Source organism: Gadus chalcogrammus, chromosome 21 (assembly GCF_026213295.1).
Source record: "Gadus chalcogrammus isolate NIFS_2021 chromosome 21, NIFS_Gcha_1.0, whole genome shotgun sequence".
Lineage (NCBI taxonomy): Eukaryota > Metazoa > Chordata > Actinopteri > Gadiformes > Gadidae > Gadus > Gadus chalcogrammus.
The window spans coordinates 15,686,192-15,703,099 of NC_079432.1; the positions used below are offsets into that span (position 1 = coordinate 15,686,192).

Sequence of the window (16,908 nt, forward strand, 5' to 3'; positions counted from 1 at the left end):
CAGGCAACTATACACAAGTAGCCTGTATGGAAACATGCATTATGTTAAATGTGTTTAGGTACTTGGACACAAAAAATGTGTGTGTGTGTGTGTGTGTGTGTGTGTGTGTGTGTGTGTGTGTGTGTGTGTGTGTGTGTGTGTGTGTGTGTGTGTGTGTGTGTGTGTGTGTGTGTGTGTGTGTGTGTGTGTGTGTGTGTGTGTGTGTGTGTGTGTGTGGTCATTCTGCTGTTAGTGCTCCAGCGTAATGTAAACTCTCCAGTCACCCATCAATTATGAGACACATTCACAGTTGCGTGTGTGTGTGTGTGTGTGTGTGTGTGTGTGTGTGTGTGTGTGTATGTATGTGTGTGTGTGTGTGTGTGTGTTTGTGTGTGTGTGCGCAATCCAATGTTCAAGTGAGTGTACAGGAAAAGGTTGACACATCAACAGTGTGTGGACTCTGTGAATAAACATAGAACTGAAAGCAGAATCCCACACAAACTCACACGGCTTATTTTCATTTCAAAATTGGGAAAAATAGTGTCTGTTTTGAGCGAATGCACCAAAACAAAAAAACTCTTGTATTTTAGTTAATAAACCAAGTAACCGGACCACTGCCTCCACTATGAGTTTCCCTCTGCCGTGATGCGTAGGCTTGCCAAGTAAAGTCCCATTTAATCAGTGAGATGTCTCCGCAGCCTAAGATGGATTCCGCATTCATCTCTGCAAGGGAAATTTATGTGCAACAACAATGTGTACCGCACAACCACACAACACACACAGCCATAATGGAAACGCAAACCCGAGACGCGGCGATAGGGTAGAAAGAAGTAGCGATGTTCAGGGCATTGCCCCCCTGCTGTTACGTGTGTGTATGTGTGTGTGTGTGTGTGTGTGTGTGTGTGTGTGTGTGTGTGTGTGTGTGTGTGTGTGTGTGTGTGTGTGTGTGTGTGTGTGTGTGTGTGTGTGTGTGTTTGGTTCTCAACCCCCGGATGGACACGGTTCCTGCCCACCCACACGCTTCTCAAAGCAGGGGGTCGGCATCCGGAGAGACCAGGAGATGATATCATTGTCGTTATGCTCAGGGACATTAACCCCGCGTCTGATTAACGGCGGCACATTTGTTAGTGTGTGTGTGTATGTGTCTGTGTGCACATGGATGAGGCCTGATTTAATTTTTATTTCACTTTCTTTCCTGCTCAAATGCTGGTGATGACACATTTAAGAGTTGGGTGAGCGTCATCCCCTCTTGGCTGTGTGTGTGTGTGTGTGTGTGTGTGTTATTGTGTGTGTATGTGTGTGTGTGTTATTGTGTGTGTGTGCGTGTTATTGCGTGTGTGTGTGTGTGTGTGTGTGTGTGTGTGTGTGTGCATGTGTGTGTTATTGTGTTTGTGTGTGTGTGTGTGTTATTGCGTGTGTGTGTGTTATTGTGTGTGTGTGTGTGTGTGTTATTGTGTGTGTGTGTGTTATTGTGTGTGTGTGTTATTGTGTGTGTGTGTGTGTGTCTGTGTGTGTGTGTGTGTGTGTGTGTGTGTGTGTGTGTGTGTGTGTGTGTGTGTGTGTTTGTGTGCGTGTGTGTGTGTGTGTGTGTGTGTGTGTGTGTGTGTGTGTGTGTGTGTGTGTGTGTGTGTGTGTGTGTGTGTGTGTGTGTGTGTGTGTGTGTGTGTGTGTGTGCGTGCGTGCTTGAGTGAGTGTGAGAGGACCAAGAGAACCTCAGCTCCCCCGGCGGGCTGAGGAGGGACAGCGCAGGCGGAGTGCAGTGCAGGTAGAGTGCAGTGCAGGTAGAGTGCAGTGCAGGTAGAGTGCAGTGCAGGTAGAGTGCAGTGCAGGTAGAGTGCAGTGCAGCTAGAGTGCAGTGCAGGTAGAGTGCAGTGCAGCTAGAGTGCAGTGCTGGTAGAGTGCAGTGCAGGTAGAGTGCAGTGCAGCTAGAGTGCAGTGCAGCTAGAGTGCAGTGCAGGTAGAGTGCAGTGCAGGTAGAGTGCAGTGCAGGTAGAGTGCAGTGCAGATAGAGTGCAGTGCAGGTAGAGTGCAGTGCAGGTAGAGTGCAGTGCAGGTAGAGTGCAGTGCAGGTAGAGTGCAGTGCAGATAGAGTGCAGTGCAGCTAGAGTGCAGTGCAGGTAGAGTGCAGTGCAGGTAGAGTGCAGTGCAGGTAGAGTGCAGTGCAGGTAGAGTGCAGTGCAGGTAGAGTGCAGTGCTGGTAGAGTGCAGTGCAGCTAGAGTGCAGTGCAGGTAGAGTGCAGTGCAGGTAGAGTGCAGGTAGAGTGCAGTGCAGCTAGAGTGCAGTGCAGGTAGAGTGCAGTGCAGGTAGAGTGCAGGTAGAGTGCAGTGCAGTGCAGGTAGAGTGCAGTGCAGGTAGAGTGCAGCCCTAAAAGGTAATCGACCATCATTACCACAATCAGCTGCTGCGGTCCAGGGACTCACCACCAGCCCTCGGCCTGCTTCAGCCTGACGGTGGCCCCCGAGGTGAGCGCTGTGGGAGCTGGTACCACACTTAAGCACGGTAAGCGGTGCCTGGCCGAGCGTTTTATTAAAGAGGAACCGGGAGGATTACATGAAGACTGCTTGGGTGTGAAGGACTCCCCATAGAGAAGAGGAGCTAATAAGGCTAGCCGCAGCTACCCCTTCTCCCCAGGCTGGCCGCTCTGCTCTCCTCTGATGTATTGTGCCTCCCCCTCCCTAGGCTCTGTCCAAGGAGGGATTCCCCGCAAGAGTAGACATCCCGGTCTGGGAAAAACCTTTCTAAGCTTTTCATCCCCACCCCCTTTGTTCCTTTTTGCCGTAGTTTAAATAAAGATGCAGTGTGTGTGAGTGAGTGTGTGTGTGTGTGTGTGTGTGTGCGTGTGTGTGTGTGTGTGTGTGTGTGTGTGTGTGTGTGTGTGTGTGTGTGTGTGTGTGTGTGTGTGTGTGTGTGTGTGTGTGTGTGTGTGTGTGAGAAAGAGATGCCGTGTAGTGGAGAGGAAGAGGGTAGGAAAAGAGGAGGGAGAGGTAGAGGAGGAGGGAGGAGAGAGAGGGAGGGTAGTGGAGAGAAAGAGGGGAAGAAGAGAGGAGGATGGAGAGACAGAGGAGGAAGGGAGCGAGTGGGGAATGGAATGAAAGAGGGGAAGGAGGAAGAGAGGAAGAAGAAGCCAAATGGGAAGGAAGAGGAAGGGGGGGGAAGGAGGCGTGGAGATGGAGTAAGAGTGCATAAGGAGGGAGGAAGAAGAGAGGGCAGGAAACGACAGAGAGAGGAAGGAGACAGCGGAGAGGGAGGGGGTGAGGAGAGGGAAGCGGGAGGAGTCTTCTGGGGGGCTCCATGCAGCAGAACGCTCCCCCTTGATGATGAAACAGATCCGTATCGACCTCAGGGAATCCCCCCCCCCCCCCCCCCCCCCCCCCTCGCCCCCTCCCCCCTCCGCAGAGATAAGACCTCCACTCGCTAATCTTGGCGCAACAGATCCAGCTCCCCCACCACCATCCCCCACCGCCAGCCCTCAGCGTGCCAGAACTTATCAGCCAAAGGGCTGTCTTCACATTGCACCATCCATCCATCCCTTTTCCCCCAGAATGCACCAGCACTGTGGCTGTCCTCACAAATAGAAAGAGCCATCCATCCTTTGATCCTTTTCTGATGCGGGGGTCGCCATAGCAACCCATCTCAAGCCATTCCAAGGGAGTTCCATCCTTAGGTTCTCTGACAGTGTACTCTGGAGTCTCCTCCTGAGGGATTCCCTGGGCTTCCCCATGCGGGCCCCAGGCTAGACAAGAGGGGGGCCTTCCCAGCTGATGGTGCCTGATGACACCTCCTCCTAATGGAGCCTCCTCAACATCTCCCTGTGTTGGGTTGCTGACGTGGACGTGGACACGGTGCAATTTGTGACATCACAAATCACACAACCTTTCATGGTCCCATATGAACATTTTGAAGGGTCCCCTTTTCAGCTGTCATTACCATTTAATAATCGGCCCATTAGTGACATCACAAATGGGAGTGTCCAACGAGATGTGTAACACCTTGATGTGTGTGATGGGAAAAACAAGCATCAATAAGTAGGTTTTGGTCACTACATGGAAACGTTGACGTTTTAAAAATTCCCCCGATAGAGTGGCACTTTGCTGCATGGAGGTTCTGTCCCCGCCCCTGTCGCCGTGGTGACTGTGGAATCCTGGGAGAGGACTCTACGTGCGGACTGCAGGGGGGGACGGTAAAGGGAGCAGTGCGGCTGTGCTTTGCAGCTGACTGTACTTTGCGGCCCACTGGAGCGGTCCGCCAGAGGTCCGGTTTGGGAGGTGTGTGTGCGTGGGGGGTGTGTGTGTGAGGAGGAGGAGGAGGAGGAGGAGGAGGGGAGGGAAGAGGGGTAATTTGTTCCGTTCACCCTCTATTCTCTCACTAATGTCCACTCAGCACTTCGCCGCGGCTGTAAAAACCAACACACAAACACACTTTCTCTTCAACGCTAGTCGCCACACACATACTGTACACGACACAGAACACCAGTAGCTGATGATAAGAAAAGGAGTGATCATGGAGATAATGACAGAGAGGGGGGAGGGAGAGAAAAGAGAGGGGCAATGATGGACAGATGAGGGGAGAGGAGGGAATGGAAAAGTGAAGGCAAACTATTGAGAAGAGAAGAGTGAAGATGGACAGCTGAGGGACTTGTGTGTCTGAGTTTGGGGGGGGGGGGGGGAGGGGTGTGTGGCTGTTTGGCATCCAGCGCCTATCCTTTTAGGCAGATTGAAAAGTGTGAGTGTGTGTGTGTGTGTGTGTGTGTGTGTGTGTGTGTGTGTTTCTGCAACATAAACAGCAAACGGTAGCCCTGATCTCCTTCCATCAGCAAAACACACGCACGCGCGCGCACACACACACACACACACACACACACACACACACACACACACACACACACACACACACACACACACACACACACACACACACACACACACACACACACACACACACACACACACGCACACACACACGCACACACACAGTTTCCCTGCTGCAGACACTACCGAATGCTCTGGCCAGAAAGTGTTATGGTTTGAAATTAGTTAGTGACTACAGACAGGACGTCAGTGTTTCCTGAATTCAATTTACTTTCTCGATTAAATTACCATTTTTGTTTGTTTTTTTCGAACAACTGGAGGTTATGGTTGTGACACAATTTAACCCTTCATGTGTGGGAAGGAGTTTTCCCTATCTGCGCCGGACCGATAATCTAACGCACCCAATCCCATGATATGGAGCCACTCTATAATGGTTGTTATGTCAGGTTTTATCAGTATTCTTCTAGTGCCCTTAGGCAATATCATCAGAGAACGTTCATAGAGCTTTCATAGTTATGCCGCTGATACGCAATTGTACCTTACTGAGGGAACAAACGAGTGCGTCATGCTCCCTGACTATCTGTTTCTCTGCTGCTGTTTATCAATCAGTGGATGAATAATCACCTTCCGAAACTGAGTGAGGAGATTATCTTGGTTTGCTCAAAAACCAAAGTGATATGCTCAAAAAAGTTTAGTTTTGGACCCTGACCTGAGATTTTAATCAGACCTGATTATTGTTATGCTCCCTTTACTGGTCTTTCTTAAAAGGCAATCGAGAAGCTACAGCTGATCCAGTACTCTATAGCTAGACCCCTGGCTGCACTGCACTGTTCCCCTGTGTCTTTTTGGGTGGATTTTAAAACCATTTGACTTGCTTTTAAGGCTCTAAAGGGCTAAGTTACCCCATGCATCATATAGTGTCCTGTGTCCACTCAAGCCCCTAGGGGCACGATGGTAGGTCATTCAAACATACAGAGGGTCCCCCAAAGAATACTGGGGAAGCTGCCTTCATCCACTCAGCGCCAAAATAGTGAAACCTCCGACCGAAAGGTATTCGAGAGGTGGACTCAGCAGAACTTTTTAAAAGCTGAAAACATATATATATAGGAAATGAATTACTCATCATTTTCTATCCTACCCTTTTTACTTTCTCTTAATTATTTTATTTATTTTAAAGTGGTTTTGTTGATCAATGATGTAGTTTTGCTCAACGGTCGCAGCCCTAAGCTACATAGTCTGCATGGAAGGTACTTTATAAGTTGGGATCGTTAAACCACTGGACGCATCGTCAATTCATTCTACATAATCAGGAGTAGTTTAGTACATATTATAAAATAACATTTAAACCACTTAAAAATCAAAAACTGTTTGGAAATGGTCAGTAAGGACTCAGAAATGGAAGTGAGCGAGCTATTTAGGTGCTGGAAGCTGTACACAGGCATTGACAGATGGATGTCTGCAGACAGCGTCAAGGTGAAGTGCATTAAGGTGAGCCCAGTAAATTAACAGTTCGTTTAACTCAGCAGTATTCTGTGACTGGCATAGAGACAGGTGCTGTTCCAAATGGCTGAATTCCCTTCGCTAGCTCCCCACAGAATGGCCGCATTAATCTGATTAATTTGAATATTTCTGCTGACATTCTTAACGGGAAGCTGTCAGAGGTTTTTCTTTCTTTTTTTGATTGCTTCCTCTTTCTCTGCCTTCCTCCCGTTTCCATTAGAGTACTAGTCATCTTCCTCCTACTATACTCCTCCTCTGAGTTGAGTAGTAGTGGTCCCTATAGCCACTGCTTTTCCTGAACCTACTCGTTCACTGCTCCTACTCTTTTACTCCTTCTGCAAGTCAACTGCTCCTCCTGTAACCACATCATCCTCCTCCTCCTCCTCCTCCTCCTCCTCCTCCTCCTCCTCCTCCTCCTCCTCCTCCTTCTCCTCCTCCTCCTCCTCTTATAACCCCCTTATAACCTATACTTGTCCTCTTCCTCTTAACTCCTCCTACTCCTACTCATGCTCCCTCTCCTCCTCCAGCTCCGGTCCTCTTCTTCTGCGTCCAGGTCCTAAAGGTAGACATGATGGCCTCTAGTAGGAGATTCTGCTGCCTCAGCCTCACGTTTCTTGCTGATCTCCTGCGTTCTCCTCATTTGTGAGCACTTTCATCGTCTGAGTCACGGTTGTGACTTTAATCACCTTGTCGTCCTGACAACGGCCTACGACCTGATTGCTACTGAAACTCATTGAAGAAGAGAAGAAGCATAAAAGATAGTAAATAACAATTATATACATATATATATATATATACACTATGGTGGATATGTTTTTAAAGAAAAGCACAGAACAGTACAGTCTAGACATTATTAATTTGGTAAATTTCTATTCTAGCTGAAAAGGGGATTTTTAATGGAATATCTACATAATTGTACAGAAGCCCAATTCTAGCATTGATTGTGTGAGTTTTCCTGGAAAACTTGAAATTATCTGGGTGAAATAAGAATAATAATTATATATATATATGTACATAATATATACATTACAGTATTGGAAACAAAAGTCTAGTGCTGCAGAATATAAATTAAAATGTGTGTCGTTTTTTTCTTTCGGTCGTTAAACCATTAACTGTATGTGCATCCATCTCTCTTGTCCTATAGCTATATATAAACCCAATACCAGATGTATGGTAGGTTAATAACATCGATTCATATTTCATCATGTTTGATCATGTGGTCCTCCCAGTCCCTGAGTTCATAGGTGGCGGGCGTTGCCGACGGATACCGCCTCCCTTAATTCCCGCCACACATCAGTGGCTAGCTGCTGAACTGTGAACGGCTCAATACAGACCACACCATTATACAGGGCGTCGATACAGTGAGAGGAGGAGGGGGAGGAGAGGAGGAGAGAGGAGGAGAGGAGGAGGAGAGGAGAGAAGGAGGAGAAGAGAAGACAGGGGGAGAGGACGAGAGGAGAGAGGAGGAGGAGAGGAGGCAGACGAGAGGAGGAGAGAAGGAGAGGAGAGAGGAGGAGGAGAGGAGGTGGACGAGAGGAGGAGAGAAGGAGAGGGGAGAGGAGGAGGAGAGGAGGAGGAGAGGAGGAGAGAAGGAGGAGAGAAGGAGGAGGCACGGGAGAGGAGGAAGTGGAAGAGAGGGAAGTGGGATAGGCTGAAGGCAAGATAGGAAAGAGCTGGAGAGAGAAGATAGAAAGGGAGCAGGAGGAGGTGGAGGTCAGAGAGAAGGGGAAGCTGAGGAGGAGGGCAACAGAGGAATATGACAGAGGAGCAGGAGGTGGACAGGAGGAGGTGAGGCGGAATGGAGCTGATAGGGGATCGATGACTAGGTGGTGGAGGGGAGGTAAGTGGGGAGTTGTACGGGGAGGCCATGGACAGTAAAGAAAGAAGTACAATACAGAGGGAGAATAGACAAGAGTGAAGACACACACACAGCGCAGACTCACAGTGGCACGTGCATAGCGCTCTGTGAGTGTGAACCGCTGGTGTGAATTAGCTTTTCCTCTGGAACAGAGAGCCTGTCAGATCCAGTCAGAGACAGACACACTGTGTTATTCTAACCACATATGTGTGTTTTGGTGGCTGGCTTCAGGAGAATCTTCTGTTGGTGGGTGGTGTGTTTCACGCTGTGTGTGCTTATGTTTTTGTGTGTGAACATATATATACATGAGCATGCAAACACATATATAAAAAAACACTTATATATACATATATATATATATGCATAAACATAAAAACGTGGACAACATACACAAGGGGATCTGTTCTTTATGTGAAATAAGTTAAGTGTATAGATATGCTACATGAAGTTTGAACATATAAATTCAGGGGGAATAAACACATACACTGGTATATATGGCTAAATGTATAATGCCGGTGTAATATATATATATATATATATATGAACATTCAGGTGGTGTAGTACTTAATGTAGCATAGGGGGAATATGCACGTGGGTAAGAAGATTTCCAATTTTCAGCATGCGTGGGTGTCCAAAGAAATGTCATTTATTCTCTCTCTCTCCCGAACCTGTAGGCTAGTTGTGTCAGTGCTGGAAGCATTTGGCTTAGCATAATCACTGCACGCACAGGAAGCAGGCGTTTGGTGAGCTGCTTAGGGATGTAGGAGAACACACACACGCACACACACACACACACACGCACACACGCAGGCCGATTGCCAACTGGCATGAGACCAAGTTGGCCAACATTTAACAGAGGTCAGAAGTCTTCTTTCCTTGTATTCTATATAGCGTATGAATAATGAATATGAAAAATCAATATTATACATGTGAATAGTCTCTAAAGACCGCAGATATCCAGTCTCATCCATTGATTCTACATCAGTTCAGAACTGCTTGTGTCATGAAAAAATGGTCCCCGTTACGGTGCTCATATCAGGGGATAATATGGGGACATCCTCAAAACACACAGGTGTGTGTATCTGTGCATCGTGTGTGTGTGTGTGTGTGTGTGTGTGTGTGTGTGTGTGTGTGTGTGTGTGTGTGTGTGTGTGTGTGTGCGTGCGTGCGTGTGTTTGTCTCCACCTGTTTGGCAGGTCCTCGGGATCGGTCTCTGGTTCAATACTTCAACATAACTGCTTCTGAACAACTAGGTTGTTGTCTGTATGCGTGGTCCATTAATCTCTGAAGTAGCCATTAAGGGCTAGAAAGGTGCTATCTAAATATGGTGTAATCTGAACTTTCATGAGCTCATTTGAGTCCTGAACAAGCACTACACTAAAGCCCTACACTGTACTGATACAAAATGTTGGTTGGGGTGACGCTGATCTCTTAGTTGTTCACTTGAAAAACGAACAAACCGGCAGATGTTGGCCTGGTTTGAGCAGAACGATTTAATTGAATTTAGATCATTCACACTCATTTCCATCGCCTCTCAACACTTAAAGTCTGCATGTGTTTGCTTCAAAGGCAATTGGCTCCAGAGTTCCTTAATCAGGTATTTTTTTCTTGAGTGGGATAAGGAAAAGCGTGCCTCTTGGAGATAGGTTTGGTAAATTATACGGGGATTATACGAGGTTATAGCATTTCAATAGCATTGCTCCCCTCTAGTGGCCGAAATACTGTACTATTACTACCACAACACAGCTAAAAGCGGTCATATGGAACTGAATCTCATGCAAATCATCAGAGCCCGAGATGAAAATCCTCAATATTAAAATACTTATCAGGGAGTTTTGTTGTTTGAAAAACTGACCAATGTGATGAACTAATGAAAAAGTTCCAGAAAAACAGAAGTTTCACTTCATAGTTTATTGGAGAAACAGCTCAGTGGTTGACCAGTGGAAGAGGGACACAGTATTTTGGTAGAGACAGGAGACACCAACCCTTTCATCTTTCTTTGGAGACCCAGAATCAACACGCAGTGCTTTCTTTGAGCTACAGCAAAGTACAAGTTCATAAATTCAACTTGAGATTGCGTTTGCATTCGGAGACAGTGCACCACAGTCAGTCTAGTAGTCAGCCTTTGTTCCACCTCAAAGCCTTTACTAAAGTGACTGACTACTCTATTCGGTTACCAGTTGAACAAACCATGCTTTACCCATTACACAAGGCACTAGGTAGTAGGTATAGGATTTGAAACACACACAAGGGCTTTCCCTGAATTACTATTAACCCCAACCCACATTCACCTACACATACGCACAGGCCCAAACACACACACACACACACACACACAATCACACACACAAGCACGCCCCTACACACAGCCTACGTCCTAGCTAGCCTTGGTCTTAGCTAGCTTTCTTAGCGTTCTTCTTCTTCTTCTTGGACGCCTGCTTCTTGGAGGAGTCGTTGGTGATTGGTTGCTGCGGTGAAGTGGGGGCCGCCTGTTTGGGCGTGGCCTTGCCCTCAGGGGGCGTGTCAGCTGACGTGTGCGCTGTGGGCTCCGGTGTGGGGAGGGGTTTGGGGACATCGGAAACCTTTTCCTGGTGCACTGGGACCACGGCCTCGACGGCCGGGGCCGCCGCTTCTGCCTCTGGCAGGGTGGGCTCCGTCGGGATGGGGGCTGCGGGGGCGGCGGGGTCCGCCTTGGCCGGCTCTGATTTCACCACGGCTTCTTCTGATTGGTCGGTCGGTTGGGCCGCGTTGGACGGTTCTTTCTGGATCGGTTCCACCGCCGGCACGGACAGCGCCGGCGCGGACTGCTGCAGGACGGGTTCCACCGGGACGGGTTCCACCGGGACGGGTTCCACCGGGACGGGTTCCACCTCGACGGGTTCCACCGGGACGGGTTCCACCTTGACGGGTTCCACCGGGACGGGTTCCACCGGGACGGGTGCCACCGGGACCGGTCCCGCTACGGCATTCGCCCCCTTCTTGGCGGACTTCTCCTGGAGGCTGGTTGTGGTCGGGCCGAACACGGAGGCCATCAGCTGCTCCTCCTTGGAGCCCTCCTCTTCCTCCTCCTCCTCCTCCTCCTCGTCGCTGGTGTCCGACATGGGGGTGAACAGGGAGGCGGCGAACTCCTGCAGCCGGGCCTGCTCCGCCCGCAGGCGGGCCATGTCCTCCGTCAGGGCGGGGTCCGTGTCCTGGAGCTTCTGGAGCTCCGCCAGGTCGGGCTCCGACAGGACGGGTCGCTCCGGCGCCTGGGGGAGAGGCGGGAGGGGGGTGCCCTCCCCCTCGGGCTGGGTGGGGGCGGGGGTGGTGTCGGTGCTGAGGGTGGGGGTGGCGTCGGCGTACAGCAGGGCGGGCAGGCCGGCGTTGGCCGAGCGGACGTCCTTGATCTTGTCGTACAGGACCTTCCTCTCCTCCTGCAGGGCCCGACACAGGGTCTCCAGCTTGCTGATCTTCAGGACAAACAGCTCGAACTCCTTCCCCTTATCCGCCCTCTGCAGGGAGGGGGGAGACACGGGGGGGCATGGATCAGTCAGAGGACGTTGCGTTGTGTTCCTATGTATCTGATGGCGGTTGCTCCGTTGATGGGCAATGTATGGGGTTTTGACAGTGGCGTGTTAGAGCAGGATTGTGGAGTTTTTAAGATTAAACAGCGGCTAAAAATGGTAAATCATCTGCTGTGGGGCTAGACCAGTGAAGTGTACTCGTTGTTCGGACGTCCGTAATAATAACCTAAAATAATAAACTCTGTCCGTACCTCGGTGACCATGTCGGCGAGGGCCTTGTTGCAGCTCTCGAAGCGCTCCTTCCACACATCAGACTCTTTCTCCAGCTTCTTCATCTTCTTGGTCATCTGGAGGGAAACAGTTAGACACGATCAGGGTAAGGCCCAATCCCATTTCTATCAACACATCCTCAAACGTGGGTCTACTTCAACTACAGTGCTGGGAGATATATACTCAATATCTGTTATTGTCTTCCATTGGCAATACACTGACTCAAAAGGACATTAGTTACTACAACAAAAATGATTTGTGTTCTTATCCTATCTTCCCTTACACAACCACATATTAAAATATACTAAACCTCAATCAGATTCTTTAATATGGTATTTTTAATACACAATAACCTATTTTGATGGATTGGGATGAATAGATCCTGAATTCCCTGATAATGAATCATTAATATAAGTTTAAAGTGCAATATATCTACATTGCATCTGCTTCACCACATCCAACAACAGAGAGCATTAACACCACGTGAGGCTCCACCGGCCAGGCCCACCTTGTCCATCTCCGTCTTGAAGCTGACGTAGATGTCGTTGCTCTTGGACAGAGTGGTCTGGAACTCATCAAACTTCTGCGAGTACAGGGTCAGCTGGGGACGGATGGATAGACGGACAGAGAGGGGGAGACAGATACAGAGAGACAGGGAGAGGGAGAGAGCCAGGAAGAGGTGGAGAGAGACAGAAACAGAGAGACAGGGGGAGAAACAGAGACAGGGAGAGAGCCAGGAAGAGGTGGAGAGAGACAGAAACAGAGAGACAAGGAGAGAGACAGACACAGAGACGAGGAGATACACACGGTAAGACATATAGACAATAAGACAAACAGTGAGTCAGTTAAGTTTGTTAACATCGTAACATAGATGTTCAAATTACATCGGCCTCATATTCAATGTGTAAAATAACATGATTAAACATAAATGAAAATATTCTGATTTCAACACCAAGAACATTTCATTTGCAGACCGGTAGGATTTACAGTGGACCAGGAAGTGTTAATGAATGGCAGGTCGTCAAAGTGACGTGATGCTAGTGACAGTGACGCTGCTCATAACGATAATTGGAACGCAGACTGTCAGGGAACTCTACACCGGCTCATTGGAATCTAAAGGTGAGAGGCTGATGGTGCAGGGGGGGGGGGGAGAGAGTGGGAGTGAAGGTGAGAGGAAGGAGATTTTGGGAGAAGATGGAGATAGTGAGCGATAGGGAGAGTGAGACGTTTGTCTAGCGGAGGATGGGCTGCAAGGTTTTGCAGGTTCCATTCCATCAGCCGCCAAACAGGAAGAGCATGGCACTGTTCTACATGAATGCTATGGTTCTAGTCTGGACTCCATAGATCCATAGCCATCCCTTTTCAAAGCTCATTGTGCTTGAACCACTGGAGAATTGTATGTTTTTTTTTTACACATTTCAACAACGTGAGACTTTTAGTTTTAAACCATTGATATTGGTCACAGATGGTTCGATGAAAAACCATCAATCAAAATTCATATTTGACCAAAGTGTCTCTGAGTACCTTGAAAAGTACTAAACACATTGTATTATCATTAATATTAACAGTTGAATACTAGAATCAAAGGAAAGTGTCCAGTAAAAGTGTTTTTACAATTTCAATACTGCGTGACGTATCGACGTAAACCTTTATCTGGCACTTTATTTAATTTATCTTGTACTGTTGCTGCTATGTGAATGTTGAGGAACAAAGCCTAAGATTTTTACTCTTGTGTACTGTACAATAAGATGTAATAAAAGTGATTCTGATTCTGATTCTGATAGTCACCTGGGTCTGCATGACAGTCCCCTGCTCTTTCAGCTCCTTAGTCTGCAGTTTCCAGTGTGCGGCCTGTACCAGTAACTGGTTAAAACAGAGTAGAGAGAGAGGGAGAGGTAGAGGTGGATAGAGAGTGCGAGACAGGGTCATTACCTTTTTCTTCATGGTCAGCTCCTGCTCCTTCAGAGTGAAGCATTTCTTTGTTTTGTCAATAGCCTCCCTAAGCAACTACAGTGACAGAGACAGTAGAGTCAACCAGGGTTAGCCTGCGCTAGCACGGCGTTAGCATCGCATCACAGCAGCATTTGGTGCAAGGTCAACACCACCACCACCAGCAATATCACTATCAATGATGCATTCACACGCTAAAGGATTCTTATCTAGGAGGAACGTAGGATCAAATAACGACAAACAGCAGCCATATATTATCGATTCATGAAAGAAAATTAAACATTTGTATATATAATAACCTAAAGCTTTGTAACTCACATGCAAATGCGATGGTGTGATTAATTCTGGGATTTGAACTTTCAAATTAAACTACCAAACATGTATGACTGTATATCCACTGCAGATTAAAAGTTTTACCATAGAACATAAAAAATATTTTGGAATGCAGTGAAGTGTCATGCTCTACTCTGACCACTGGGGTCCGCTACTGAGCACTCCAGCAGAATAACTCACATATTCCTTCTCCCTGCGGTGCTTATCCTCTGCCTCGGCTAGCAGGGCATTAGCCTGCTCTAGCTTAGCCTCCGCTAGCTTATGCTGGAGCTCACGGTGGTGGTTCACCTTCTCCAAAGTCTGCAGAGAGAGAGAGAGAGAGAGAGAGAGAGAGAGAGAGAGAGAGAGAGAGAGAGAGAGAGAGAGAGAGAGAGAGAGAGAGAGAGAGAGAGAGAGAGAGACAGAGAGACAGACAGACAGACAGACAGACAGACAGACAGACAGACAGAGATATATAAAGAGGCAAGAGAGCGAGACAGAGGGAGATAAAAATAAAGGATGGAGAGAGGTTGGGAGAGAAAGAGACAGACAGAAAAAGAGAGGGAGATGAATAATACATAGAGGAACAGAGACAAAAAGGAATCCAATAACAGCAAAATAGACCGAAAAGGAAGTGACATAAAGAAACAGAAAGAGGGGGAGGGGGACCCCAACTCTGATCAATAAAGCAATTAATTACAAAGATTGAACTTATGTCAATAACTCCTTACAAACCAGCTCTCCCCCCCCCTCCCCATGCTGACCCTTGACCCCCCGCTCACCTCCTCCCTCTGCTCGTACTGGTGCATCAGGCTCTCCAGCTTTTCGGCCAGGTTCTTGTTCTCCTGGCACAGCTTGTTGTTGCGCCCGCTGTACTGCTCGATCTGCACCTGGATGTCGTTCAGCGTGCTCTGGAAGTGGCTGCTCACCTCCTTCCTCTTCTCCTCGTCCTCCCGGCAACGCCTCAGAGTCTCCTCCTGGTGGGGGGGGGGGGGGGGGGGGGGAGGAGCGATGCATTGGGTGGGGGCGACGTGTCAGAAAAACTGGGCTACTTTGCACCCTGAGTAACGGAACTCATCGCAGCACTTTGCTTTGGCCGCCATTTTGTCTCTGCGAGCGCGGAAATGTAAATCTTGTTTTCAATACACCGGGGGCCTTTAGTCTCTCTCTAGCCCCTGCTTGTGTGTGTGTGTGTGTGTGTGTGTGTGTGTGTGTGTGTGTGTGCGCTTGGGGGGGGCCCACCTTGAGGGTCTTGTTGTGTTTCTGGAGCTCCCGACAGAGGCCCTCCAGCTGGCTGCGGGCGAGGACCCCCCGCTGGTGCTCCGAGCGCAGCTGGTCCCGCTCCCGCTGCATGCGGGTCACCTTCTGCTGCAGCACGCCCACCTTCCGCTCGTCAGAGCGCCGCACGTCCGCCTGGGGCACGCACACACACACACACACACACACACACACACACGCACGCACCCACGCACGCACGCACGCACGCACACGCACACACAAACGCAGAGAAGCACACACACAGACACAAACATACAACAAGTGAGCTTTTGTACACAAAGAGATAAACACACATCTAGATACAAGGCTGTGCAGGTGTGTGAGTGTGTGACAGACTCACCAGCTCAGCGTACTTCTGGATTAGAGTGTCCAGCTTCTCGTCCTTCGATTTCAGCTTGTTCAAACTCTGTATGACCAGGGCGTCATCTTTGGCTAGAGAGAGAGATAGAGGAGTCCACACAGTTAAATATGTTGTTTGTATTAACGCACAAACATGGTCAGGTGATTTAACCATCCCCATGCTTGTTATTGTTGTGTGTTTCAGCATCCTCACCGGTCTCCTTGGTGACAGGGACATCACTTCCTGTTTCCCCTTCCATCTTTTCTGGGTCCATAGACTAAAGTTTGAACAAAGAGTGTCACACACTACTCAGAAAAATGAAAGAAAACAATGACACGATTCACACAAAAGTTCTTACAATACTGAACCAAATTAGTTTGTTTGTAGCTAGGTTAGGTCTAAGCACCTTCTGCATAAACTCACTTTTTAATTAGAGTTTACCTTAAAAACATTGGAGCATTATCATTTGCTCTACCTCTCTATCAATGGGATCAGCATAGCAAAATAAATGTCCCACGGTTCATAAGTATTATAGTGAGATGACCAGCGACAGGCCAGTGTTGACGGATCTGTTGGCCAAAATTAGCCTGGTGACGTCAGCCAGTCTCCTGAGGACATGAGAGAGGCCATCCATCACACTGTTTGGTGGGTTTGCTAGAAAAACTATCTATGAATAATGAATAGCCAGACTGAGAGATAGGGACAAGAGAGATAAGCCTTGACAGACTAATATACCGACAGATATATACACAGACAGTACAGACTATCTGCACAGACATGCAGTTAGGGCAGACAGACAGCTACCTGTAGGTTGACAGCGGTGTCAGCGGTACCATAGGTCTTCAGAATGTCCTCCAGTTTTCGGCTCAGATCCTCCATGGGGTCCAGCAGAGCCTGGACAGTGGGTATGGACGCTGCCTGAGGCGAGGAGCCTTCCTCTGGGCACGCGTCTTCAACGCCGGGCTGGGGGGTTGCTAGCACCTCAGCTGCTTTCACCGCGGCCTCCATTATTGTCCTGGAGAAGAGATGGAGGGGGGGGAGAGAGAGATATAGTGGGTTAGATCCACCTATTCCTAAAATGTATAGACCTCATCAATACTTTTGTGTAG

General features: G+C 48.5%; 1 protein-coding gene across 4 annotated transcripts in view; it reads right to left on the minus strand.

Annotated features, from left to right (window-relative positions):
• Window positions 1-10,024: 10,024 nt before the first annotated feature.
• The window catches only part of txlnba (taxilin beta a), a 9,810-nt gene continuing 2,926 nt past the window's right edge, over window positions 10,025-16,908 (minus strand). For 3 of the 4 annotated variants that reach the window (XM_056580857.1, XM_056580860.1, XM_056580861.1), the window contains exons 2-11: window positions 16,604-16,814; window positions 16,013-16,076; window positions 15,800-15,891; window positions 15,424-15,594; window positions 14,964-15,158; window positions 14,383-14,502; window positions 13,852-13,926; window positions 12,428-12,520; window positions 11,901-11,996; window positions 10,025-11,637 (exon numbers count right to left, since the gene is read on the minus strand). In XM_056580857.1, the coding sequence (XP_056436832.1) occupies window positions 10,540-11,637; window positions 11,901-11,996; window positions 12,428-12,520; window positions 13,852-13,926; window positions 14,383-14,502; window positions 14,964-15,158; window positions 15,424-15,594; window positions 15,800-15,891; window positions 16,013-16,076; window positions 16,604-16,807 (2,208 nt within the window). In that variant the 5' untranslated portion in view covers window positions 16,808-16,814 and the 3' untranslated portion in view covers window positions 10,025-10,539. Of the gene's footprint in view, window positions 11,638-11,900; window positions 11,997-12,427; window positions 12,521-13,707; window positions 13,783-13,851; window positions 13,927-14,382; window positions 14,503-14,963; window positions 15,159-15,423; window positions 15,595-15,799; window positions 15,892-16,012; window positions 16,077-16,603; window positions 16,815-16,908 lie in introns of all 4 variants that reach the window. The other variant, XM_056580858.1, reaches the window with a different exon arrangement.